This window comes from Dendrobium catenatum, unplaced genomic scaffold (assembly GCF_001605985.2).
Source record: "Dendrobium catenatum unplaced genomic scaffold, ASM160598v2 fragScaff_scaffold_1483, whole genome shotgun sequence".
In the NCBI taxonomy this organism is placed as follows: Eukaryota; Viridiplantae; Streptophyta; class Magnoliopsida; order Asparagales; family Orchidaceae; genus Dendrobium; species Dendrobium catenatum.
The window spans coordinates 2164786-2187170 of NW_021319945.1; the positions used below are offsets into that span (position 1 = coordinate 2164786).

Genomic DNA, 22385 nt, shown 5'->3' on the forward strand with positions numbered 1-22385 from the left:
TTGCTTAGATGCTTTATATCTATCCAAATGACGACTGTGTTCATCCTCAATAAGAATTGCTCAAACGGTTCAAAAGGCAAAAAATGTCTCCGCATATAGTAAATACTTTTCTTCATATCAAAACAAATAGAATGAACCCAAACATAACTTTTAATCTATTTATAAGACAAGAAAACGTCGCATGCTTAGTTTCACAAAAAAGGGAGCTGTGTTGGTTCGATGGAAGAGAGAGAAGGGGAGTTGCTCACCTGCTCTATTTCGTAAAAAGGGGAGCAACGTTGGTCTGATGGGAAGGAGAGAAGGGGAGAAGCAACGCGAGATATGCTAGGACAGGTTTCCCGCATGCAAAATGTTGCTTTTGCAAACTGGTTTATGACGGAAGAAAACAGAGCGTTGTATTTTGTGAATGTTAGGGCTTTTAAGTGGTATAACAGTAAAAAGTGAAGTTTATATGTGAGATGCGTAAATAAAGGTGTTTTGAATGTTAGTTATCTAAAAATTCCTTTATAATTTTATGGAGGCTCAATTTTTTTTTTTTTTTTTTTTTTGTGATTTCTGAATCAATTAATATTAATTGGCGCATATATCACATAAATTTTATACCGAAGATCAGGCTTTTTGGTTCAGAGACAAATCCTCCAATCAAGTTGAGGTTTAATTTACCCACCACTGTTTGTCTTGGTGGTGAAGAGCCGACTGGGCAAAGCTTAGGTCTCTGGTTCGAATCCCTTGGCAAGCAGTGAAAGCCTTAAGTGTTGGCCCGTGTAAATTGGTGTAGGTCGCATACTAGGTCGACCGGGGTTTACACTAGCCTAAGAACAGTGCTTCCTGGTCTAAAAAAAAAAGTTGAGGTTTAATTTCATGCTGGCGCTTTGTACCTGATCTGGACCACTCCATAAGGACTATCAATCCATAAGCTACATCGTCTAATATACCAAACAGGAAATTTTACCATTAATTGTCATGCACATATCGATACCCTAAGAAAATTGCCACGCGGCGCTCATCGTTTAGTTGGACTGTGTACGAATCTTCATCAATTGTTGCCGCTAGATACATCTTCTTCAGAGACCGCTAGAGACTAAACCACCCCTCGTGCCTTACTCTTCCAGTAAATGCTACCTGCAAACCCCAAACTCCATGGATTTTCATCCTTGAATAAGCTCATTGCCATCAGCGTCGTCTTGGCTTACTCACGACGGAAGCCATGGAACATCACGACGGAGCTGCCGGAAGCATAGACGGGGCCGGACCGACGTTTTGGCTGGCAAACGCAGAACTACTCCTCGCTTCCGGCGACTTCATCGGTGCCAAAACCTTTGCAGAGCGCGCTCTCGAAGCCGATCCCCTCGTTGCCGGAGCTGACAACTTACTGGCAGTCGTCGAAGTCCTTCTCTCCGCCAACCGCTGCCACGTCGACAACGTTAATCAGATCGATTGGTATTCCATACTCCAGATCGAGCCCTCCTCTTCATCGGACCCCGCCGCAGTTCGCCGTCATTTCCGCCGCCTCGCTCTCCTCCTCCGACCCGAACTAAACCAGCTTCCCTTCGCAGGTGACGCCCTAAAGCTCGTTCTGTACGGATGGTCCATTCTCTCTGACCCCGCTAAGAAATCACTTTTCGATTCCGAACGTCGAATCTCTGTGCAGCCGGCGTCCACGAGAGAGCCTGATTTCTGGTCCTCTTGCCCCTTTTGCCACTACGCTCACAACTACAACAGCATCTACGAGGGACGAGATGTTCGGTGCCAGAGCTGCCGGAGATCTTTCCGTGCTGCTGCGTTGCCGGTGTTCTGGACGGCGTGCTCTTTTTGCTTCCACGTTTACGAGTACGATGGCGCCTATGAGGGCCGCACTCTTCGCTGCCAAACTTGTCGTCGGCCGTTTCGAGCAACCTCGCTTCTTTCGGCGCCGCCTATTGTGCCTGGCACCGATATGTACTTTTGCTCGTGGGGATTTTTTCCTCTAGGGTTTGAATCGGAGGATGGAGCACGGAAACATTTCTTTTCCATGGCTCCGGAGAATCATCCGCAGCAGGCTGAGGCTACCAAGGACAGAGATGACGACAGTTTGGTGTCTGGGAAGAGGGGCTTGATGTTGCATAGGCAAGTAATTACGAAGAAAAGAGTTGGATTTACTTCAAGGAGGAGATCTTTAGATTCAGGATTTGGCCCGAGTAGAGCAGGGAGGGAGACTAGGCCAGAGAACATTGACATTAATAAGGAGTGGGAGAGCTGTGGTTGATCTCCATGGTTGCGATTAATTCTTCTCAAGTTTTATTGTGGGAGTTTGGGGAAATGGAGAGTGTTTGGGAAGAAGGTTGGTGATTTATACGGTTTCCAACTGCTAGTTATGTATAGAGATTGATGTATAAGGGCATCTCCAATCGAAAATCTCATTTTTCACTCTAAAATATAGTAAAACTAAAAAATGGAGTGATTCATCTCCAATCGAACTTCATTTTACGCCCTTTGTAGAAGCTAACCGTCTTTCTCTCTTCACGCATTTCTTCGGCAAATCCGGTAGAAACAGAAAAATAATTCAGGTGAACAGTGCAACGTCAATATTGACATCTCACTGTTCACCGCAACCAAATATCGTAAGTTTTATCGTTTGGCTGGAGCTCGCGAGCCCTCGCCATTCATGCATTTGGAGTTCGGTTGGAGAAGGCCTAAGGCAAGTTAAGATTGGTTGCTATGGGGAACTAGAAAAGCCGTGCCTACCTTCTGTAGAGAAATTAACCAAGGATTAGTTTTCATCAGTAAATCTTCCTGCTTCATACTTGCGAATACAAGTTTATTGTTTGGCAGGATTTGTGATAAATCTTTCATTAACTCCTACTCAAATCCTGCTACCAAACAACCACTGATTGCATTTCCTAAACGAAAAGAAAGGAAATTGATTTGAGTAACAAACTTAAAGAAGAATCTCCCCATGAATTACTACAGGATTTTGTTAATCAGAGAAACTGCAATTGGATTTTATGGTTAGATGAGAGCAGATACATCATGTAATAACCATGGTAGGAACTGGCAGGTTCCAAATCCATCCTTTAAAAGGCTCTGTTCCTTAGTGGGGGAGGTGGCTAATAGCAGCATGTAATAGCTTGTAGGATATCCTGAACAAGTGAAAAGAAGATGGATATATTCCATTTCAACCTTCAGAATCATAATTTCAAATCAAATATCCATATTATTGTTATGTTGATTTCAGGTTGTTTGGATAAAACAAACTCAACCTTAATTGTAATCTTATCCACATCGCATATTTAGGCTTCGTTTGGGACTTTTTTTTTTCATGCTTCTTAAAGCTGTTTTCTAGTAAAAAAAATAAAAATTTTGTATTAAAAAATCATTTTAAGTAACAGTAAGAAAGTCTTCCCAAACGAAGCCTTGAATCAAATCCAAGCTCACATGTTTAGAATTGTAGTGTCATGGCATGTATTGACAACCCTACAAGAATCAGACATATTATTCGGGTTATTTGTTGACACATTGAACATGGATTTTTTGAGTTGAATATGTATTGGGTTGGTATATCAGGTCATTAATTGGCACTCCTATAAATTATGACTTAAGCACCAAAAAAACAATTTGAGCACAAATAGAAAGTGCAGGCTGAGCTCAAATTATTTCTTAATTCATATCCAAACCCCTTGATTGTGTGAGAGACAATGGAGAGTTGTGGAGTGTTGGATGAGTAAAGAGGAGTGTAACTCTTACAATGGGAGAGGTGCTATAGATTTTGTGAGAGATTAGAAATGACTTCAAATAATTTTATTAGTATTTGTGGAGTACAAATGATGTCCTTTCTTATGACGGTGGAAGGTGATGATAAAATATAATTGACGTAAAACATATAGAATGTATTTTGTTGTGGAATTTAGGAATGTCTTGTGGCATTAAATTTATTTTCAAGAGATTATCTGTTTGTCTATTTTAGTCATTCTCCCTTGAGATAGGGAGATCATGGATCAAAAAGTCTAACATAAATCTTGATGTCTATCTACTTCTTCATCCGCTATAGCTCCACCTTCGTTTGTTATTCCTTCGGCACCATCATTAGTTCATATTGCTGCTGCTTTATTCTTCTCTTCCTGTCTCCCATCCTATGGTTACACGCTTCAAGATAGGTAATCTTAAAACAAGAAAATTATTTAAACAGTTTCAATCCAATTCAACCACTGTCGACCCTACAAGTTATACTACAATTATACTTCCCTAATGGCATATGGCTATGTTTGAAGAGTTTCAAGCTTTACAAACTCAAGGAACTTGGCAGTTTGTTCAACCACTGTCTAATCAAACTTTTCTCGATTGTAAGTGGCTATTTAAAATAAAACGTCCTGTTGATGGATTCATTGCTCAGTATAAGCTCCACCTTGTTGCTCATGGCCATAAACAATAATTTGACATTGATTTTCATTAAACTTTTAGTTCAGTAGCTAAAATACCGACCATTCATATATTTCTTCTTCTTGCTTTAAAATTTCGGTGATAAATTCGTCAAGTGGATTTATCCAATGCATGTTTTCATGGTGTCATCTTCGAAATAGTATATATGTCTCAACCTCTGGGATTTCAAGATCCATCATATTACAAATATTAATTAATAATTGATTTATAGTAAATATTTGGCTCACTTATGGGTAGTTGAGTAGTTCCACAACAAGCTTAGCTTATAGTTCAAGGGCCATTGAGGTTTCGTTTAAGACCATTTTTTTACTGTTTTATTTTTTATAACTTAATTATCATTTTTATTTGATCATTATTTTTTAACTACTAATAAATTTTTGTATTAAGAAATGATTTTCTACAACAATTAAAAAATAATAATTATTTTCTCTAAAACAACTTTGCAATCATCTTTATAACAAGTTGCAGCCGTTCCAAACGAACTCTAAATCTCTAATTTACAAACACAAGTTAATTTTATAAATAATTATCATTAAAAACTTATAATTAAATGTATTAAAAATTTTATTTATTTACTTACTTTCCCTTGACTCACATGGAATATTTTGTTCATATCATGATAGTAGTCATTGAAGTCTCTAATAAGGGATTCTTCCTCTCGTGGTGGATCGAACCTTTGAGAAATAAGTGCCATCATTATAATGTTTTCGGTAGACATACTTACGGAGCTAGTGGTTGCGGGTGGCTACTGCTTTTCTTTTATTTAAAATATAAAATTTTCATCTTTAAATAATCTTACAATTATGTATATTATAGAAGTTTTGTTTGTCCACTATTTTTTCACAATTTTGTCTGTCCGTACCCTCTAATGTAAAATTCTATTTTTGCCATCACTAGGATGGGGAGTTGCTCCTCTCATCAAGCGCTAAATCTAACTATTTCTACCATAGTTTTTTTGTCTATCCACTATTTTTCACAATTTTTTAATACATTTTGTGCTAAGAAGCTGCTTTGTATAGTAGCTTTTAAAAACTATTTTCTTCACAGCAGCTTTCTTCCTAACAACTTCAAATCTATATTTATAAAAAGCTGTAGCTGTTTCAAATGGACCCAAAATTTTTCTGCGCAAATTAATAAAGCAACTATGATGAATTAAGGGCTTTCTTATGAAGGCTTGGTTGGTAAAAATGCACCAACACTGAATATTCTTCTTTTCAGTTTCTAAATTAAAAAAAAAAGCCTTAAAAAATTATTCTTAAAAAAAAAAAAAAAAAAAAAAAAAAAAAAAAAAAAAACACGTAACAATATGCTGAGACGTAATATTTAACATATTGTATGTAATAGAGATTGTGCAAAAGAATCTAAAAAGCAATAGAACAAAAGAAATTAAGGGTTAATTTGTTTGATTGTATTTAGAATGCCGATAAAAGTAAATATCTGAGGTTTTGAAAATTGTGGTATTTGGATGATAGCATTAAAATGCAATGTATTTGGGGGTGCATTTGGTTCATTTTGATTGTATTTGAAGTTTGATTATTTTGAATGAATTTCAAATACACAATTTAGATAAAAGTGACACCGATTGGTTGTCGCCTCCCCCTCATCGCTGCCCTTTGTCCATTGTTGCCGCCATGGCCTGTTGATGCAATCACTGGTTGTTGTTGGACCCATATATAGCTGCCTGAGGTCATCACAATCGTTCGTCATCGGCCATTGCCACCGCCGTCGCCCATTGTCACTCTCTCCACCCGCCACCTTTGACGACAATTAATCAACTATTATTTCACATGCACTATTATTTTACTTTGTAATTTCCTTATTTTCACCAAGCAAGGAAATATAAAATACTGCATTTATAATGTACTTAAATAATTAAAAAGTATTTTCAATACTCTTTTTTTTTACACTATTCTTTTAAGTGATCTTCATTTATATCTCATAATCAAACAGCCTTAAAAGAACATATGAGAGCACTATACTTATCAGTTATTTTAAAAACATTATCAAGAGAAAATGAAAAAAAATTAGTTGCAAGTAACGGTAAATGTTTGAACTAAAACGCATTTTTAATATCAGTTGTGTAATTATTTTAAGGCCCACATTAAAAAAAATAATAATAAGTTTTAATTTCTTCCAAGGAAATGAGCTATAATTGCAAGTGTACTTCTCATGCTAAAATGTCTCGCCCTTTTTAGGAACAAAGGTTTTGCAATGAAAAAAAAATAAAAATTTTCAATATCATTAAACAAGAATATTAATATAATTTTTTTTTCTCCAATTATAAGTCGTCCTTATTTTTATCATAATAGCACAGGTTTTTAGTGCACCATAAAGTAAATGAGAATGAAGCTGAAATGCCAAAATTATGCTTCACAATAATCTAAAATTAGTCGATCACATTCGTTGAGTAAAATAAGGGGTAAGCTACACAACTCTCCTTGGCCTATTGGTTGAGAGCTTAGGCTTCCAACTAAGAGGTTCAGGGTTCGAGTCTATGTGTATGCGTTGTGTGTGTGAGTTTGCCTTAAATGGCCTAAATGCCCAAAAAAAAAATAAGGGGTAAGCTTGAGTCAGTTCTAGAATGAAATTGATTAATTAATCGAGTTTGAGCTCAAGTTTTATTCTACGAGTTCGAGTTAGCCCACGAACTGACTCGTTAATTATGAAAGAAATAAAATTATTATGATCCAAGCACTTATTATAATAGAATGATAAAAATGATGAGAAATTAAAAATAATAATAAATGATCGTTTATTATTATAATGTAAAGCATAAAATTTAAATATTTTTAACAATTTTGTATTTAAAATTTAAAATTTTAATATATTTTAAGTTCATTTTGCATTAATATCTTTCAAAGGAGCGAAATCGTGAGCTAATAATTCAAGTTAGGGTTGGCTCAAACTTGACTCGTTAACCCCCTATACCCCCAGTAAATACAACAAATTTTGAGATTCGAGATGATAGAATAATCAAATTGATCAACATAATCAAATTCCACACATAACAGAATATAAGTACATATGTTATTGGTGAGACCTGAAAAGGGTGGCAAGAATCGACAATATATTTGCCTATGCATACGAATTTGATTCCTCTCTCTTTATCATCAATTAGTAATTTTGATCATTGAGTGCATTTTGAATAATCATAATTCATTATATAAACTGCTTTGAAATAAATAAAATTTTTGAAAGAGCTAATTAGAAACAATCCAAGCAATCCAAAATGTGTTGAATATATGTAACTCCACATGGGAGTGTAAATGAGTCAAACAGACTGGTGAGCTGTCTTGGGCTCAACTTGATAAATGACTTGTGAGCCGAGCTTACTGAGCTAATAAGCCAAATTTGAGCAACACTGACTCAACTCGTTAACTCGTGATTCAATATTTTAAGTATAAAATTATTATGAAATATTTAAAAATTAGATCTAACTTTCTTATAGAATGTAATTTTTTTTATATTTTATAATTTTTCATTCTTTTTATTTTATTATAATAATTACTTAAGTCTTAATCACTTTCTTTCTTTCATAATAGAAGAGTTAGCTTGTGGGCTCGCTTGAATTAGTAGAATAATGCTCAAACTCGATAAATTAATAGCCAATTTATAAAAAGGTGTTTGTTTTGATATTTAAATTATTTTAAGGATCAGGTTAACAAAAAAATTTACAAAGGAGAAAATACGGAACTTAATTACTTGGTTTCAATAGAAACTGGAACTTCATTATCCGATTTCTATTGAAACCAAAACTTCATTATACAGTTTCTACTTTGATCGGAAGCCAAATTATACTTCTCCGGTCTCTATAAATCCTTAATTTAATTTTTAATGTAGTTATTTTTTTAATGTTATATATATATAATGAGAAGAAGAAGAGGAAGAAGGGGAAGAGACTCACACTGAAGAATACCGAGTAAGATGAGAGCGGATGTGCGAGACGGCGGGTGTTTTCGATAGTAATGACCAGCCGTGTGCTCCTCCAACAGTGGAGTCACGGTGGCAGAAGACAGAGAACCGAGTAGTTCGCGCGCGTAAGATTGAGAAGAATTAGGGATTCTAGATCTTTTTAAGGGCAGACCTTGTCGTGGGTTAAAACCAATAATTTTTGCACCGGTTAAAACCGGTGCTAAAATATGATTTTGGCAACGGGTTTTGAACCGCTACCTACATCTGCTGTGAAAAATCCAATTTTTTAGTAGTGAGAGTACCAGTTTCAATAGTATCAGTATCTATTGAAACCGCATAATGAAATTACAGTTTCAATAGAAAACTGAATAATTAAGTTCCTATTTCAATTGAAACGTACCGGATAATTAAGTTCCGGTTTATGAATACGGCCTCCCATTCTTCGTATTTGCTTCTTTTTAATTTTTTTCATTAACATGCTCTTTAAACTAATTTAAGTTTAAAACAATCTCTTCTTTATAAATTGGCCTAAATTAATCAAATTCAACCTCAAATCAGAAGAGATTGGAACTTGGCTTTACTCGTTTACGCTCTAACTTCACATATGAATTATAATATCATCAGTTACCATATAAACTGCACACCGCCGAATCCCCATGCATGCATCATTAAGGATTGGCTGCCTAAGCTTGCCAACTTAATATATATATATTATATATTAAGTTGCGCGTCTTTTTTTTTTTTTTGTTTAAATTATACCAAATGGCTTCAACCGCTGTAGTGCTCCATTCAACTTTCAAACACAGCTTTGAATATCTCATTTTTGAAATAATAAATTAAGAAGAAAAAGTAGAGCTAAGCTCCAATTGAAAGTTCGCTTTAGGCATTCAAACTGTTAATGTCTGCTGCGGCAAGAGGTTTCACATTCAGGCTTTTACAGCTCAGTGTTTTCTCTTTCTTTTTCTTAATTTTTTTCTTTTGTTTATGAAATCTCCAAAGTGATGGCAGATCCTCTTTTGGGAGGAGACAGCATAATGCGCTTGCTGGTTCCAAAGGAGACTGAATATTGGAAAGCTTAGGCCTCGTCAAAGTGAATTACTGTACTAAAAAGTAACCGCTCCTTCTGCGCACAGGTCTTTGAACTCGTGAATCGTGAGATTGATTCTCTCTTCTTATGCTCACATGCATGCCCACCTAAATTGTTCTATTTCACACCTTGATTACGTCAAGGCAGAAAAACAACAAGCGAGATCTGATGCATTGAAGCCTTGAATTGCGTATTTTTTTGAAAGGCTGATACAACTAAAAACTGTTCTCTCTGCACAGGAGAGATTATTGTGTGTGGACACCGAACGGGTGAGAACCGTTCGGATTTCTCTGTCTACAACAGAATTTTTCTCTCTTTACAGCAAAAGCACAATTACTGTAGTAGCTATGCTTTGACTATGCTTTTACTACAGACAGAAAGAAATCCGAATAGTTCGTTCCGCCCGGTGTCCGCACACAATAAAAAGCCCTATGCACAGATATTTATTAAGTAGTGAAACTGAAATATGATTTATAATTTCTATATTTCACTTCCTTGTTGGAGGTTTTTCCATTTTATAATGTATAGAATCACATAAAAATAAGTTCAAGAAAAAAAAAATGTATTGAAGTTGTTGATAACTCTTTGCCAATGGTTGAATGTTTACTTGGTAGTAGAATAGCTCCTCTTTTAGGAGCTGAATACATCTCTACTCCTCAAGAACCTTTCAAAACATCAAATCTTGCATGATATTCTTAGATACTCAACTTTTTTTGATACGTTAGCTGGGAGTTTTGGCTGCCAACTACGATCAAAGACGAGACCGAAAGAACCTAAGAGCATACTTCAAAATTTAGGAGAGACAATCATTCATATGATATAAAACACTTCAAAATACATAGTTTTCAGAGAAGCCCCTGTCCCTTAAATTCATCTTATTCTTTCTTCCTTGTAATCCTTCAGAACTCATTTGTTATATTTGCAAGAGCTCAACAAATGGCTAAAATTCTCAACTAATTAGAATGCACATATACGTTACTCATCGAATCATTGTAAATCCCATCTTTGATCATGTTGTAATTAAGCCAAGTTATTAGCTTATAAAAGAGCAAATGACATCGTAGTAATTGAACAATGCATGCAAAGAATAAGAAATTTAAGAAAATATAATAAGACATATGAAAGAAAAAGATGAGCTAAGAATTTTTTTAATTTTCTTCTATCTTTGTAAGTTTAATATTTAAAAGTAAAATTTTTAAAATGAGTCATGATCACACAATTAAGCTAATGACCAATTTATTAAGTTAACGTTGACTTCAAATCTTGTGAAGAAAAAAAAAATATATTGATATAAAAATAATGATTAATCATATCATTAATTTATGCTCTTCAAATTTTAAGTTCAGAATGAATATGAGTATATGACCATTCAAATCTAAATTTTCTTATTATTTTTTAAATCAGTTTTCTTATTGGTATTTAAAACAATTTTTAATCATTTTTTTATTCATACCAGTTTTATACTAAAAATTTAATTAAAAAAATAGTAAAAAAATATTCTAAATGAAATCTTACTCTTATCATTATACCTACACTCAATTGACCAAGAAAAATAACATTCATAAAGAAAATTCAGAAAAAAAAAAAAGTTTTCTTTTTATTTTCTAAAATAAATTTTTAGTTTAAATTTCTTTTTAAATAAAAAAAATTTCATAAAAAATAACTTTAAAAAATAATAATAAAACTGTGTAAAAAAGAAGCCTTACTTTCTTATATTGAAAATTCATTTGACTGTAAAATTATAAATACCAAAATTCAAAAAGAAAGTGGCGTTCAATTCGCTTTTCTGTTCCATCACCGTTCATGATAACATCATGATGTGAACAAAGAAACGAGACGTCGAGAGGTTCTATTCCTGTGACAAATAAAGAAGAGACCAGAAGTAAACCAGCAAACCATCGCTGAAACCCGGCCGGCCTTACTACGAACCACGTACGTGATTTGCATAGCACTGTTCCTTTTCTCCCTCCTCCAAAAAATCCGACGTCTTTCTCGGCTCGGTTTACAAGTCCGATGAGCTGCCTCGGTTCATCGGGACCGGTCAAAAAGGAGAACCGGTAAAGAAAACCTGCGGGGGGATTGCGATTTGGGAACCAGACATTTCCGGCTTTAACCGGTCCCGACGGAGCAGCGGACAGCAGCGCTGCGGGCTCAGGCCCGACACTAAAGGGTGTCGGCCCGGAATCGCCATGATGCCCTTGTGCCTCCCTTCCCGTTCCCTATAAGCCAAAAAAGCCGCGGCCCGAAGGCCGAAACCTCCGCCGCCGCGCGCCGTTCCGCTGCTCCTCGGGAACATCATACCGACCACCAGAGTCCAGGGTCCAGCTCAGCCCAGCCTTTCTTTATAAATTTTAACTTTTACTGTTCCCCAAGTCCTACTTACCCGAGGGTAACAGGAAAAGGCTTCGCTTGTGTGGACGTTACCTCGAGTTAGCAAAGTAGAGGTGGATTTTTTTTTTCTCTTAATAGCGAATTATACATATAAATTCTTAATATTCTATAATATTTTGAAAACAAGTATAAAAATATTCTAACATCAAATAAATAAGAAAAATCTTAAAGATGTTCATTTATATTGGTGTTGCACTGCTTGTTTTTTTTTGACCTTTTAGTTGGGATTAGTTTTAAATGTTTGGTTTTCACGTTATTCTCATGGGCAAGGATGACCTAATTGCTTCTGGTACCCCATTGAATGATAGTGGATGTCTCCCTTCATCTGTCACCGCGGCCTTCATTTCTATTCGCATATCTTCTGCAACCAGGGCCGGCTGCTCCTAGCAATTCTATTTACTGAACCCGATTCTTCGACTCTCCGTGACTCGTCACTGTAGTCAGAGTTTTAGGCTTGCTTTTTTTTCTTTTGTTTTATTGAGCAGTTTTTTTTTTTTCAAACGGTTTAGCAAGGTGAAGAAATTCCTCTTCCGAGAACCATAAGGATGGCATACCTCGGTTCGAAGATATGCGGAAATCCGGAAAGGAGATGATGGAATCATCAGACAAAGCATCCCTAAACGATTTAGGATGCATACCAGCGAGGAATCCAGGATCCAAAAGCTTTTTCGCCATAGCTAAACCCCTCGACGGAAAGGGGCGGAAGAAGATGAAGGCGGCGAGCTAAGCCCGAAGGGGGCAAAACCCTAGCAGACGCTTCACAAAATGATGGAAACTGTTTGTTTTATTGAGCAGTTAATTTTTTTTATGTGTATGATGTTACACATTCTTTTTGAGACTTCCTATTTGTCTATTGTCTTTTGTATTCTCTCTTAGTTAGTTTTTGTCCCCTCTTCTACACATGTAACTAGTTTTCTTATATTGGAATGAATGGGCAAGGCCCTTAATTTATCCCAAAACAAAATATATTGGTGTTGCATCCTGGAATATTCACGGCGATAAAGAAATATAAATTTTAACGTCTTAGTTTTGTACGAAGACCCAGCACACAATCAGATAAAAAGTGATGGTGCATCATTAATAAGAGACACCAAATTTTTTTACGTGAAAAATTCTGAAAATGGAAAAATGGTAAAATTTTAATGCAAAAAAACAATAAAAATATGTACCAAATAAAAGCTAAGCTTAAAACTCACTCAGATTTAAGCTTTCTTCATAACAGTTTTCTTAATAGTTGTTTACAATAATTTTTTAAAATCTAAAAAAAAAATCGTGACCATAAACTGTCCCAAACGATGCCTTATTTGGCTGAAATTCTACTCTACATCCCTGAGTCCAGATTTATTTGGCTGATGGAGCTTTTTAGTTCTTTCGAATTTCTGTTTATTTCTGTTATTCCTTTTGCTGCTTGTTAATGCTCACTGTTTGAGCGATTTTTGTGCTCTTAGTGAGCTATTTTTTTGAGCTCTCATTGGGCTGAGGTGTGCCTATAGGCTGGGACTTTTTTTTGGTTTCTTTTTTCACTTGTAATTTTTACTTTTTCATTCCTTCAATATACAGGCTAAGACCACATTTTTCAAAAAAAAAAAAAAAAAAAATTTGGAAGTATATTTTTCAAATATTTTCAAGAAAAAAAGGTTTTAGGCTGGAATTAGCAATGAATTCTAATCATGTACATGTACAATCCTGAAAATGTTACATGATTCCATCTGTCTGTCGTTCCTGCTATTCTGGATGCGCTCATGACTCGGCAGAGAATTTTATTATTGAAACTTGTTGTGTATTGGAGTATTCGCGGCGATAGAGAAATATAAAATTTAACGTCTTAATTTTGTACAGAAATTTGGCATGCAATTAGATAACAAGGATGGTGTAGCATTTATGAGAGACACTAATATTTTACGTGGAAAACCCTTGAAAATGGGGAAAAATGAATCCACTAGTATTGCAATTGATTACAAATGAGACTCTTCATTGGGGGAAGGCCTTGGCTTGATGTACATCATATGAAGTACATTACATGGTAGTAATATAAAGAATCGTTGTTGACATGATCGTTTGGTCAGAAGAATCATAGTTTGGTGACGGAGGTCAGAAGAATCATAGTCGGCGGGCGACGGAGGTCGGAAAGATTATAGTCGGTGGACGATGTAAGTCAGGAGGACCGTAGTCGGCGAGCGACAGAGGTCGAAAGGATCATAGTCGGTGGGTGACGTAAGTCAGGAGGACTGTAGTCGACGGGCGATGGAGGTCGGAAGGACTGTAGTCGGTGGGCGACGTAAGACAGGAGAACCGTAGTCGGCGGGCGACGGAGGTCGGAAGGGCTATAATCGGTGTACATGTGCTACGTAAGTCAGGAGGACCGTAGTCGGCGGGCGACGAAGGTCGAAATGACTGTAGTAGTTGATGGGCAACGTAATACAGGAGAACCGTAGTCGGCGGGCGACGGAGGTCGGAATGACTATATTTGATGTGCGACGTAAGTCAGGAGGACCGTAGTCGGCGGACGACGGAGGTCAGAAGGACTATAGTCAGTGGAAGTCCAGCAATATATAAAAATTCAGCATCAGATAAATGTTCGGTGAAAGTCTGACGTCGGCTAGAAGTCCGACGTCAGGAAGATTTGATGACAAGTTGAGGTCCGATGTCGAATAGAGGTCTGACGTCGAATAGAAGTCCGACGTCAGTCGGTGGCCGGGTAGAACTCCGACGTATTTGGGAAAAACTCCAAAGTAATTTGGAGATTGGACAGAATTTCGTCGCTACTTGGAGATCGGGCGAAGTTTTAACGTCACTCGAAAGTCGAGCGGAACTTCGTCGTCTCGTTGAAGTCGGGAAGAATTCCGACATCCCGTGGAGGGTCGGGCAGAATTCCGGCATTCCGTGGAAGTCGGACGTAATTCTTGAGTCACATGAACGTCGGGCAGAACTCTGACGGTGGTCGAGGATGAATTTCTTCCCTCATATCCTTCTTCTCTTCTCTTCTCCTTCTTCTCTTCTTCTTCTTGCTTTCTTGCTTCGGTCCCCTCTCAAGAGAAATGAAGTGGCTATTTCTAGTTTTTTTTAGGATGACAAGACCTGTAAATAGGAGGAGGGTCAAGGGCAGATATGGAGTGGTTCGGATGGACGTCCGATATTGAATCCCTTGATCGTGTACCGTTCGTCAGGCATTTGAAAGTTATAATGATATCAGAATTCAGTAATCTTGGGCTCGTTGAATTCATCTCGTCGAGCTGCTTAATTCGACTATAATCACGACATGTTTCAAAACCGTTTGGTAATTCAAATTATGGATTGAACCTTCCAACAGTACTTCGGATCCTTGATTTGGACTCATTTGGACTCGGATTGAGTTGAATTTGGTGTCGTTGGGTTCGTATTTCCAAGACGCTCGGTTCCATTGAAAATTTGCTGAAATCGGAGTTCATATGATCCTATATTTAATTTTTGAAGTTTCCAACTTGATTTTTGCCTTGAGATTCGTGCCCAATAAAGATAATTTTTTGATGACATATGAAAACTAACTCTAATTTTAGTAAATTTTAATTGTTTTTACCAAGTAATAAATAATTTGTTCAAATATTTTTTATGATGAAATGTGTGCAATTAAATCTTTAAAAAATTGGTCGATGGATCAATTTCTCATTGTTTTAAATCTTGCGTAAAATATCGTGGCCTTTTCATAAAAATATAATTTGCTAAAATGATTTTAGTAATTAAAATTTAAATGGGAATTTTCTTATATAAAATTCAAATATTGCATATTTATAAACCAAATATCCAACATTTTTTTTTACAATAATATCATCTAAGAAAGCATAATTCCAAAGTCTGTTTTTGATTATCATAAATTAACTTACTAATTTAAGCAAAATATTAAAAAAAACATGGAAGAAGACAATCTGGGAAATAAATGTCTTACAAAGTACCAAAACTCAAATATGTAATCAGTATACATTTTATCTTGTTAGATCTAATGTTTAGTAAGATTCACGATTTATTTGAGGTAATTTTTTTATTGCTTTGTTTTATGGACAATAACTATAATTTTGTTCACATATAGTTTTTTTTTTTCCTACCACATTTTAGAAATTTATGAAATTGAAGGCTCCTTTATACAATCATAATAGCGAAGTTGTTTTTCGCAATAATTTTTTTTTTAAAAGTTTAAACAATAAATTTGAGATAATTCTTATTCCATATTCATCAAATAACAGAAATTGTTCATATAATAATAGTGTTTACTGTCAAAAAACCATATTGAAGTTTTAATTAATTTGATATTCTTTTTTATAAGGTGTCAATTTCGGGTGACGGGTCGAGTTCGGGTCGAACTCAGAACTGACCCGGGTTCAAACGGTTCGACGTTAACCCGACCCGGGTAGATAAACAAGTCGAAAATTCAAACCCGGACCTGACCCAACGGGTTGCCCGGTTGACCCGACCAGATACATGACCTGAAATGCGTGGACGAGCGCGGGCGATTGGCGAGCGCGGTTGCGCGGGTGAGCACGGGTGCGCGCGGGCAGCCTCGGGAGCAGGGCGCAGGCGCTAGCATGCTTTGTCACGTGGGCAGTTGAGCCGGGTAGGTGGGGCAGCTTCAAGGGCAGGCGGGGCAGGTGCAGGTGGTGCACGGGCAGGCGAGGCAGCTTCGTTGGCAGCGCGGGAAGTACAAGTTAAACGGGTTCGCGTGTTGACCTGGTAACTCGTCGGGTCAACCCGAACCCGACCTGTTTTGAAATCGGGACGGGTCCAACCCGGATTTTCCGGGTCGGGTCCGGGTCGAGTTTTCGTGTTGTGTCAAATATTGACACCCCTACTTTTTTATTGTAAGAGGACAATTAATTGACAATATGATTGATACATAGTTCAATATTTTATTCTGCGGACATATATTTTGAATAATTTCATTTTTCTCCTCGATGTTTCGTTCGCAAACTCAGATAGACAATGTATAATTTAATAATAACAAAAATGTTCTATCATCATCAGCGTATAAAAAAGAGAAGATAAATGACTTTCTCCAGATTTTGGAAAACTTCATCCATATATTAAGACAAGTAACACGACAGGTTAGGTAAATGTCTTTATACGCGCTTTTTTGTCCTATTTCGTCGTCTACAACGAATATCGTTTACTGATAATACATTTTCGTTTACATTTATATATATAAATCGAACACTGTCCTTATTGAGATTAATTTATTTATACGATGGTATGCAATTTTTTTGAACAACTGGACTTTTCAATATGAATGAACAATCCATTATTGGAACTTTTATTTGGTCCGGTCACAAGACATAGCTCTACGTTCGGCCGCCAGTAGAATCGTGCCACACGTTCTCAGTATTTACCGCGCGCCCCGACAACCTGATCCAGAACGGACCCAGGATGGCTCAGTATTTTTTGATTTTGCTAGGTATTGGTTGATTTTGCTCGGCCATAACCAATACCGAGTAAATATCGAGCGATAACGAGCAAATACCGAGTACTACCGAGGAATACCGAGTTGTAGCGAGTTTTTCTAGAAAAACTCGGTACAACTCGGTATTGCTCGGTATTGGTCTTCACAGAGCGGTATTTCTCGTTATTGCCAAGCAATACCTAGTAATACCGAGCAATACCGAGCAAATACCGAGTAATATCTCGCAATACACGAACATAGCATTCCCGGGTTCCGATCCGGGTCAAGTCGTTGGGCCGTGCGGTAAAGAGTAAGAGCACGTGGCGACATGTTATTGGTGGCCGAACGTAGCTCTATGTCCGGTCAGAGGACGTAATAATAGTTCCCTTTATTGATGGGTTAGATCGTTAGATCATCTCCAATTAAATTGCCTTACGCTGATTTGATGTTCGATAAATGTTTAATAAAAGAATTTGAAAATTTGGATCGGATTATGTGACATATTTAGTTGTTGTTCACTGTGGTCTTGTTTTTTATTTTCAGGATCTGAAAAGAGAAAGAAGATTGTGGATTAGCAGTTAGGATTAGATCTAAAGTTATAGGTATTTTGTTATTTTGATTTTTGTATAGTCATGACTAGTTAAACTTTCAGTTATGCACATCTTGTTTGTAGCAATGTAATGTAGTGTATATATTTATTTTGATGAAATAAAAGAAACTTTTTGGATGAGTTTATTTTTTAATTTTTGGATATTTTAGTAGGTTTGTAGTATGTAATTATTTCAATGAATATTGACTGGAGGGCTGCAAATGAACAGAGCGTTCGACGAGCTACTCATGGCTCGGCTCGATAAGAGCTCGTTCATGTTCGTTTGATAAGATCAACAAATGAGCTTGAACAGTTTTGATAAACACTTGATGTTAAATAAACAAACTCGAGCAACTTGACGTTCGGTTTGTTTGGGACTTCTTTCTTACTGCTTCTTAAATAATTTTTAGTAAAGAAAAGACAAAAATTTTTGATGGTATTGCCAAAACAAACAATTATATAAGATCGATCACTCTTACAAATTTCTTTTGTCCTATTTGCATCCAATTCACTCGCATTAATGTTGTATGGCTTCTTAATGTAGTATGGCAGCTGGTCGTCTCATCTTATTCTGGCAATTTTTCTGGCAAATTAAGCCTCTACAGTACAACATCATTCTTCAAAGTTTCAATTTTCAAACGAAGTTTACAATTTGATTTCCATTTTACTATTGAATAATTAAATATAACTAAGAGTAACTCAGGCATAAATAAGATTTAGACATTGTTTATAGACATTTATATAAAGAAAATTTAGCAGGATCCAGATTTATGTTTGTAAATTGTCTATGGTTGGTAGACTTATAGTGAAACTACTAACAATTCTGTTTTTTTTTTTTAACCACATAGGAGCCTACGCTTTAAATAAAATGAAAGGTTACAAGTCCTTAAAAGATCAAGTAGCTCACTAAAAACACAATCTTTGAAAGAAAATCTAAGAGCCAACGGAACTTAACAATTACAATCAAAACAAAAAAGAGGAAAATGAAGTCCAACATAAAACAAACGAGAGTTAGAACAAGGCGGCAACAACAACACACAGCTAGGGAGAAAGACGAACAATCCGCCACCAGCAGGAGGAGGAGCCACCATGGAACCCACAAGAGGAAAAGACAGAACCACCATACAATCAACCAAACTAACAGAGAGCCACAAGAAAACAATCGACAAAGACAACCAAAAACCAATTTGAGGCAGAATCACTATCCTCCAACCAATCACCTTGAGCCGCCCCATTGTAATCCGAATAAGTAGCTAATTGAGCTAACAAAGCACTATTAGCAATAAGGGAAATATGAACACAATGAGAGAAACGAGTTTTGAAGCAGCATACTTAGCACCATCAGAAGCACCGCCACCATTAAAAGCCACAGTAGGCCTGATTAGAGGCTCCAGAAGAACAAAGACATCCACAACAATATTATCATTACCCTCAATAACAACCACATTATTAAGCATCCCATAAGCTACATTTTCCAAATTAACTAGCTCAATCGTAGGTCCACCACCCCCAAAAACTAAAGAAACAAAATTATCACCCACATCATCCACAACATCAACACAAATATGACAAGCTATAAGATTAATGCAATAATTATTGGCATTCATGCTAACATCACCACCTTCTACACCATCTTTGTCAGTACAATCAATATTCTCAGGCATAATAATAGCTCAAAGAGCAACTTCCTCCTCAACATAACTGGGATAACCCAAAGGTAAAACAGAAGTCAATTGACCAGTAGCTTCCACCGAAAGACCAACATTATTCCCGACAGCATCATCAGTAGGACCCAACTCCATAACCAAATTATTGGCAACACAAGAAACAACATTAACCACCCTATCTCACTCATAACAAACATTAATATTAAGCGGTTTAAAGGCATCAGAAAAAGCAATAGGCGGGGCAGAAGATAGATATATGAGGCCGACAATCACCACTCAAATTCCCTATACATTCATATGAAGCACAAAAAGAGGGGAAAACATCCATAACAACGTGTTAAATATAACCTAATTTCTCATGACCCAACCACACGTTATCAAGATAAGTTTTTGTGATGTCAAGCTAAACCAGAACAAGGACTACAGAAGGGCGCGACCTACCAAAAAGCGAACCCAAGCCATGAAGGATATGTGGGGAGAACAGATGAGGGCGGAGGTTAGGAAAAGAAATTAAAATAGGAAAAATTGGAGACTCAACACCAACTTTAAAAAGAGGAGACTATTTGGTCAATTTCATATATCAATTATTAACTAAATAAGTTATATGACAAAAAACCCATACTATATTCAAGATCATTAATCATTTTAATCAAAATATGCAAAAAAATCAAGCAAAGTAACCGAGACATCACCAATAAGCTTAAGGTTGAAGATCTTTAAATGGAGTCAAAAGAAGGTCGTTTAGAGGGGAAGAAACCAACTAACGAAAATTGAAAAGGAGTCGCTAGAGAAATGTATCTCTTCCTCCGAGATCCAAAGTGATGGCAGACCACAAAAAAAAAGTAGGTTTGAGATCAGGAAATCTACCATCAGAGGAACTTCCAGCAAAAGCCTTGAGAAAGAATCAAGTACTTTTGAATGAACTATCTAAAAATCCACTGTCGCTTATGCGATTCACCGCCATTCCAGCCAAAGAAGTTGGCGGTGGACGAATCAGAAGCAAAACGAACACCAAAGCAAATCACAATAGAGGAAAAGATTAAAAAAAAAAAAGGAAGACTTATTGGAAGAACCACTGGCGAGGGGGCGAGAAGCGCCACCGGCACAAGTAACCCTAGCAGTGAGCGAGAGCAAAAAAAAGTTTTATGACATCAATACTTAGGAGCTAAAACAACAAATAATTCTTAATGCAAATGGTTGGAGATTAGGTATTTTTTATAAAATTATTTATAACAAAAAAATTAAATAATTTTTATTATTGTCTTTTACTCTCTCAATTAGGATAAATTTCCTCTGAAGGAACTCTATATTTAAAACTTACTTATTAATAATGATAAAATATTACATCGAGGTTTCTTTTGAAATAATTTTCTTGTAATTTTGATTTTTAAATCTTAATAATAGTATCTATGTGTTTACTATTTTTTTGCCACTTTTAATGATTTTAATATCAGAAAGATATTTTTTTGAGAGGATATTTAGATTAATTAAGATAAACTTACAACATATAACATAGGTAAGATTGAGATTCAAAATTTTTTTATTGGCAGCCAAAACTTTCAAAGAACAGACAAAAATGAGTTGCATAAAAAGCTTTTTTTTTTTCCTTTCACTTTTAAAATAATTATTTTTCTCATAATGATTTTATAGCGTAAAAAAAAAAAAGCAAAAAATTGAGATTTATTATATATAGAGTTCTGTGCTCCTTTAAAGGCTGTAAGGGGACGTCAAACGAACAAGAACAATACAGAATGTAAATTACAATAATATACAGTCCCTCCTCGTAAAGTTACCCCGCCCTCCTCGCCTACTTAAACCTCATCCAATAAGCAATCCCCATCCACTCTCTCTCTCTCTCTCTCTCTCTCTCTCTCCTATTTTCAACTCGTTTATCCTCTTATTGTACCTTCGCACATTCTCGTTGATACGCTCACTCTACCTCCTCTTGGGATAAGCTGTCCCTCGTGACCACGATAAAATGGAGACCGACGGCGCCGTCCTTCCAATTGCTGCCTCCTGCTCCCCGGCGGTGCGTTCCTGCCGGAGCCACAGTGAGGCAGAGCGCAAGCGCCGACAACGCATCAACGGCCACCTCGCTACCCTCCGCTCCCTCCTCCCTTCCGCCTCCAGGGTATACATATAAATTAAATTCTATCTCCCTTTTCACTTAATAATTATGCGCTTTCTAATAAACATTGGTAGATGGACAAGGCGACGCTGCTCGGGGAGGTGGTCAGGCACGTGAGAGAGCTGAGGGGCATAGCCGATGACGTGGCGACTTCAGCAGTTCCCAGCGAGGGCGACGAGGTCGGCGTCGATGATGACGTTGCGGAGGGAGGTGGCGGGAGGGTGCGGGCATGGGTGTGCTGCGCCGACCGACCCGGGTTAATGGCGGAGCTGAGCCAGGCTGTCGGGTCGGCCCGTGCGAAGGCGGTCCGTGCAGAGATGACTACGGTTGGGGGCCGGACGAGGAGCGTGCTGGAGCTGGAGTTGCTGGGAGGGCCGACACCGATCGGAGGGGAGGCGAGGTCCGCCATCCAGGCCGCACTTCGAGAGGTTCTCTTGGCCGACAGGACCGGCTCGACTGATCGGTTCAAGCGACAGCGCCTCTCGACCCGGTTCGGCACTTCCGCGCTTTAAGCTTTCTGTTTTTGGTGCGGTTCTGTGTAAGCTCTCTTCGTTATGTAAGCAGTTGCTTAGTTCTGCACAGTTTTGAAGTATTTATATTAATGCTATAAAGGACAACATTAATTCGCCTCATTATAATTTTTTCTTATTCTGTTGGGTTTATTTTATATTTTTATATAAATGGGAAAAGGCGGATAACAATTAATTATTATAAAAAATAGTTATATTAAAGATTTGCTGTACCATAATATCTCTCCATGAGAGGTAATATAATGATAAACGTGAAATTAA

The 22385-nt window shown here is 36.9% G+C and overlaps 2 protein-coding genes across 2 annotated transcripts; both read left to right on the top strand.

Annotated features, from left to right (window-relative positions):
• The first annotated feature begins 888 nt into the window (after positions 1-888).
• LOC110115402 lies at positions 889-3164 on the top strand. The gene has a single exon (XM_020848617.2). The coding sequence runs from the start codon at positions 1208-1210 to the stop codon at positions 2243-2245; it is 1038 nt and encodes a 345-aa protein (XP_020704276.1). The 5' UTR covers positions 889-1207; the 3' UTR covers positions 2246-3164.
• Positions 3165-21433: 18269 nt separating this feature from the next.
• Positions 21434-22203, top strand: LOC110115493 (transcription factor bHLH30-like). The gene is made up of 2 exons (XM_020848745.2): positions 21434-21597; positions 21669-22203. The coding sequence occupies exons 1-2, from the start codon at positions 21445-21447 to the stop codon at positions 22104-22106; spliced, it is 591 nt and encodes a 196-aa protein (XP_020704404.1). The 5' UTR covers positions 21434-21444; the 3' UTR covers positions 22107-22203.
• Positions 22204-22385: the final 182 nt, after the last annotated feature.

Bases quoted from the DNA above. Each gene is read 5' to 3' on its own strand.
- LOC110115493 (XM_020848745.2), top strand. From the start codon at position 21,445: ATGGAGACCGACGGCGCCGTCCTTCCAATTGCTGCCTCCTGCTCCCCG. The intron at 21,598-21,668 runs GTATACATATAA...AAACATTGGTAG, and splicing joins TCCTCCCTTCCGCCTCCAGG to ATGGACAAGGCGACGCTGCT.
- LOC110115402 (XM_020848617.2), top strand. From the start codon at position 1,208: ATGGAACATCACGACGGAGCTGCCGGAAGCATAGACGGGGCCGGACCG.